Genomic DNA, 4,270 nt, shown 5'->3' with positions numbered 1-4,270 from the left:
CCGGACGGGGGCACGAACCCGTGTCCCCTGCATCGGCAGGCGGACTCTCAACCACTGCGCCACCTGGGAAGCCCGAGATGGGTTTTCTTTTGGGGGCCATTTTGAGTACCAGTTTCTTTCCTTCCTTTCACTGTTCCTTAGTCACTTTGCTGTAAGTGTGTTTCTTGGAAACAGTATGGTAGCTGCTTTTCGTTTTTACCCCGATCAGACAGTTCCACGACTTTCTGAACTTAACCGCTGATGGAAGAGATAAGATGTGGTCACCGTCAGCAACACAGAAGCAAGGCCATGATAGCAGTTGCGAGATGGCACCAGTAGCAGCAGAGGGAATTTGGAGTTCAGAAATGGTGCGCCTTATTGTTGGAGAAAGCTGATAGCAAAAAAGGAATCACAGAGGGCTGTGTTAGTTTCCAATTGCTGCTGTAGTAAATTACTATAAACTGGGTGGCTTCAAACAACAGAAATGGATTCTCTCATAGTTGTGGAGGCCAGAAGTTGAAAATCAAGGTGCGGCAGGGCCATGCTCCGTCTGGAGGCTCTAGGGAAGGATCCTTCCTGGCCTCTTCCAGCTGCTGGCAGCTGCCACGTTGCTTGGCTTGAGGCCGTATCCCTCTGACCTCCGCTTCCGTCTTCACGTGGCTTCTCTTGCCTCTGTCGGATCTCCCTCTTTAAGGATACATACAGTGGCATCCAGGGCCCTCTGGGATAATCTCCCCATCTCAGAATCCTTAGTAAAACCACATCTGCAAAGGGCCTCTTTCGAAATAAAGTAACAGTCACACAGGCTCCAGGGGGTTAGGACCTGATATCTTTGGGGCCACTGTTCAGCCCACTCCAGGGGGCCTTGACAGGTCACTGATGTGTGAATAAGTGGGTATTTAGGGACAGTTCAAGCTTTGAGATAGTGTCATTATTACATCATTTATCATCTAAGTCAGGCTACTTGAGAGCTTGAAAGGGGATTCTGTGAATAAGGATGCCAGGAAACAAGTGTTCACCCAACTGTCCCAGGTGAGTCTGACTCTTGACCACGCTTTGTATAGCCTGGCTCTTTGGGACTGACCTTGGAGGCGGCCAGGACATGTCGATTGTTCTGGCACCATCATTTCTGACCTATCTCTAGTCAAGCTGACTCGTGTTGCAGTAAGGACAGAGACTGTTTCTCTCACCATGCTGGTCGAAAGGGAAATCTTTAATTTTGTCTATCATTTGAGGTGTGCTTTTGGACTTTTTAAATTGCTGCTAATAACTTTTCTAACTATTCATTTCTTCCCTTAGACCAACTGGGCTGGCTTTGTATCAGGAAACTTTTGAAATGAGGGTAACAAAGGATTTAGTAAGCACCTTAGAGAAATGGCCTGGGCCTACACGTAATTCATGTACCAGCCAGGGCGAGTGATGAGGAAACCCAGGGTGATGGGGGAAAACGCTTCTCCCTGCTTGTGGCTTCACCTAGGTAGGCTAAAGGCCACGTAGTGTTTGAATGTGATGGGAAGTCGTCGGCCACACTTGTTCTATGAGCTCAGAAAGAGATTCTCCTCCTCAGCCACTGGAGGAGCCCTGGGGAGCCCCACACACTTGTCCTTTCCTTCCCATAGGACTGTCCTGTCTATGACGTCTAAGACACAATGGAATTCTGCGCAGTCGATCTATTTAGAGGTACCTGCAAAGAAGCGCAGAAAAGCTAGAGCCTTTTAACCAGATTCAAAGCTTGTTTCATTATTTTTAACCTCACTGCTTGTTTTTAAGCAAGTGCCGCACATCTGTCAAATTTTATTTTTGCTTTTATTTGTATGTGCAAGAAACCAGGGGCAAGTTCTGACAGTGACGGAAAGGTTTCATGATGACACATCAGCACAATGTAATACTAACATGGAAAAAAGATGACAATATAGTATTCATTGTAAAAAGTGTGGTGCAGAGTGGTCTGAGTTCTGGGGTAAGACTTTGGAGTCAAGTGGACTTGGGTTTGACCTTTAGTGCCATTATTTACTCTTGTTCCGTTGTGTCTTTAGTTTCCTCCTCTGGAAGTTAAGGATGGTATTTGGTACTCTTTATAAAGTGCTTGGCACATAAGTGGGCAGACTCTTTGCCAAAAGAACCAGGTGTCAGGTTGTTGAGGCTTTGTGTACCACTGGGACTCTGTTGAAATTGCTCCACTTCACCATTTGGTGTGAAAACAGCCATATTTAATATGTAAACGAAGGGGTATGGCCGTGTTCCAGTAAAACTTTATTTGTGGACATTGAAATATGAATTCCACATACTTTTCAGATGTCACAAAATATTGCTTTTGATTGGTTTTCAACCACTTTAAAACCTAAAAAGCATTCTTAGCTCACAGGTTGTGAAGAAACAGAGCATGGGCTGTCTTGGCCCATGGGCACCAGTCCCCTGACCTCTGCTATAGTGGGTGGTCAATAATTGCTAGTTTCCTTCCCTGCTAAAAACCGTATGATGTGGGCACAGCTGGAAATAATTACTTTTGAGGGGGTAGAAGACTTGGAGCTTTTTTTTTCCCCGCCACATTTTCAAGGTTATGTTCTATTTTCAATGATCAAATAACAGTTTCTTTTGATTTCTTAACTGGAAAAATTGAGGACAGTTGTGCTGACACAGATTTCTACAGTCTTGTCAATTTTTAAAGCCTGCGAAGTTTACACTTTTTAGCAGGGCAGCAGCCGATACATTAAATAAAATCTGGACTCTCTGGAGAGTCTTTGTCAAGGTTGGTCTGGCTCACAAAATATTTGACCTTTATCCGTTTTTCATTAGGGGAGTCGAAGGTTTTATTTTCGGTTGCTGTACCTTGACTACCTTTGTTGAAATGTCTTACAAATTTTTCTCTGTCTTGGCTATAAAGTCAGTTGAAACTTGTGAATCATTTTTCCTGCAAGATGCAGTTGGGGGTCGAGGCAAATTGCGAAAGATGATCCAAAAACCAAATTTGAAAACAGAGTTTGAAGAAGGAGATCAGAAAGTATGAATTTAAAAATTACCCCTGTGCTTTGGCTCTCAGAAGTAAGAAATGCTCAACGCCATGGAGAGAACGCTATGGAGAGTGGAGGGCTCTTTTCGTAGGTTATCAGCTTAGAGAAAGAGCCCCAAATTGATGAGCGTTGTGAGTCAGATTCCCACCTATCGATTCGTTCTTTTAATTATCTTGGAATTTTGTTAGACTCAGTAATTCTCACAGTTAGTGAGGTGAATGACTAAGCCTCGGAAACTTGTTGTTACAGAGATCCTGTTATAAAATATTTATCGAAGAACTGTCGTATGCAAGGTACAGAGCCGGGACTGCAGGTGATGTGGAAATCTCCAAAACCAATTCTTTGCCCTTGAGGGACACATAGTCTAGTTGTGAATTATGCATCCTACGTAAAATATCTTCTGATGTCAGTCTTTAAGCAGGCGGCATAAGGTGGTCCCATATGGTGGGGACCAAATGCTGTGTCCCTTTAGGAGGGACAGATCATTTCTCTCTAGATTTCTCGGAGTACCTTAAAGTTTAGAGATTGGAACCAGATCTGGAGGAGCAAACACATTGGGTCTGCAGAGATGGGGGTGGAATAAGGGTAAGGTGGGTGTGCAGGTGTAGATGGCAAGGCTTAGAGTGTTCTCCGGAAGAGGGAGAGAGCGGGCCCAATCCCCACTGCGGGCAGGACCCCTCCTGGAGGTGCAGGGATGGCGGTGGGGCAGACCAGGTCTCAGTAGCTAGAGCCGTGCTGGCGGGAGGGCTTTTTATTCCCAAAGGCAACGTGGACCAGAGCAGGGGAGCTAACACGATGAAAACGTGACTTAGTTGAGCAGGTTGAACAATTTTTAAAAAATTAGAAAACTGTTTCCCCATAATCTCACTTTCTAGGAACATCTACTGGTAACATTTGGGCTGTTTCCTCTCATTCTTTGTGTGTGAAAAAAATGTGTGTGTGCGTGTGTGTGTGTGTGTGTGTGTGTGTGTGTGTGTTATCAAGTAATAGGTTTCTTTTTTATAAAAGAATGGTGTTATTAGAGAAAATAAAAATAATCTGTTCACGTTGTGATATAATTTCTGTGTTTTTACATGAATATACTCTGTGTGTGTGTGTGTGTGTGTGTGTGTGTGTGTGTGTGTGTGTTTAACAGAGATCATTTGTTACTATTTTGAATGAAATCTTTTTTGTTTTCAGCTTTAAGATATAATTAACATGTGACATTGTAAGTTTGAATGAAATCTTCTATTAAGCTTACATTTCCTTTTTTGTGGTGTATAGGAATAACACTGTTTACA

At 43.7% G+C, this 4,270-nt stretch overlaps 1 protein-coding gene across 3 annotated transcripts in view; it reads left to right on the top strand.

Annotated features, from left to right (window-relative positions):
- Window positions 1–4,270, top strand: part of PRPS2 (phosphoribosyl pyrophosphate synthetase 2) — a 27,003-nt gene that overhangs the window by 8,465 nt on the left and 14,268 nt on the right. The window contains exon 3 of one of the 3 annotated variants that reach the window (XM_007455058.1): window positions 2,620–2,628. The exons of the other annotated variants lie outside the window; for them this stretch is intronic. Coding sequence (XP_007455120.1) covers window positions 2,620–2,628 — 9 coding nt within the window. The remainder of the gene's footprint in view (window positions 1–2,619; window positions 2,629–4,270) is intronic. 3 annotated transcript variants of the gene reach the window in all.

This window comes from Lipotes vexillifer, unplaced genomic scaffold (assembly GCF_000442215.2).
Source record: "Lipotes vexillifer unplaced genomic scaffold, Lipotes_vexillifer_v1.1 scaffold431, whole genome shotgun sequence".
Classification (NCBI taxonomy): Eukaryota; Metazoa; Chordata; class Mammalia; order Artiodactyla; family Lipotidae; genus Lipotes; species Lipotes vexillifer.
The sequence above is the reverse complement of the archived record's forward strand: the minus strand, read 5'-3'. Positions and strand labels throughout refer to the sequence as shown.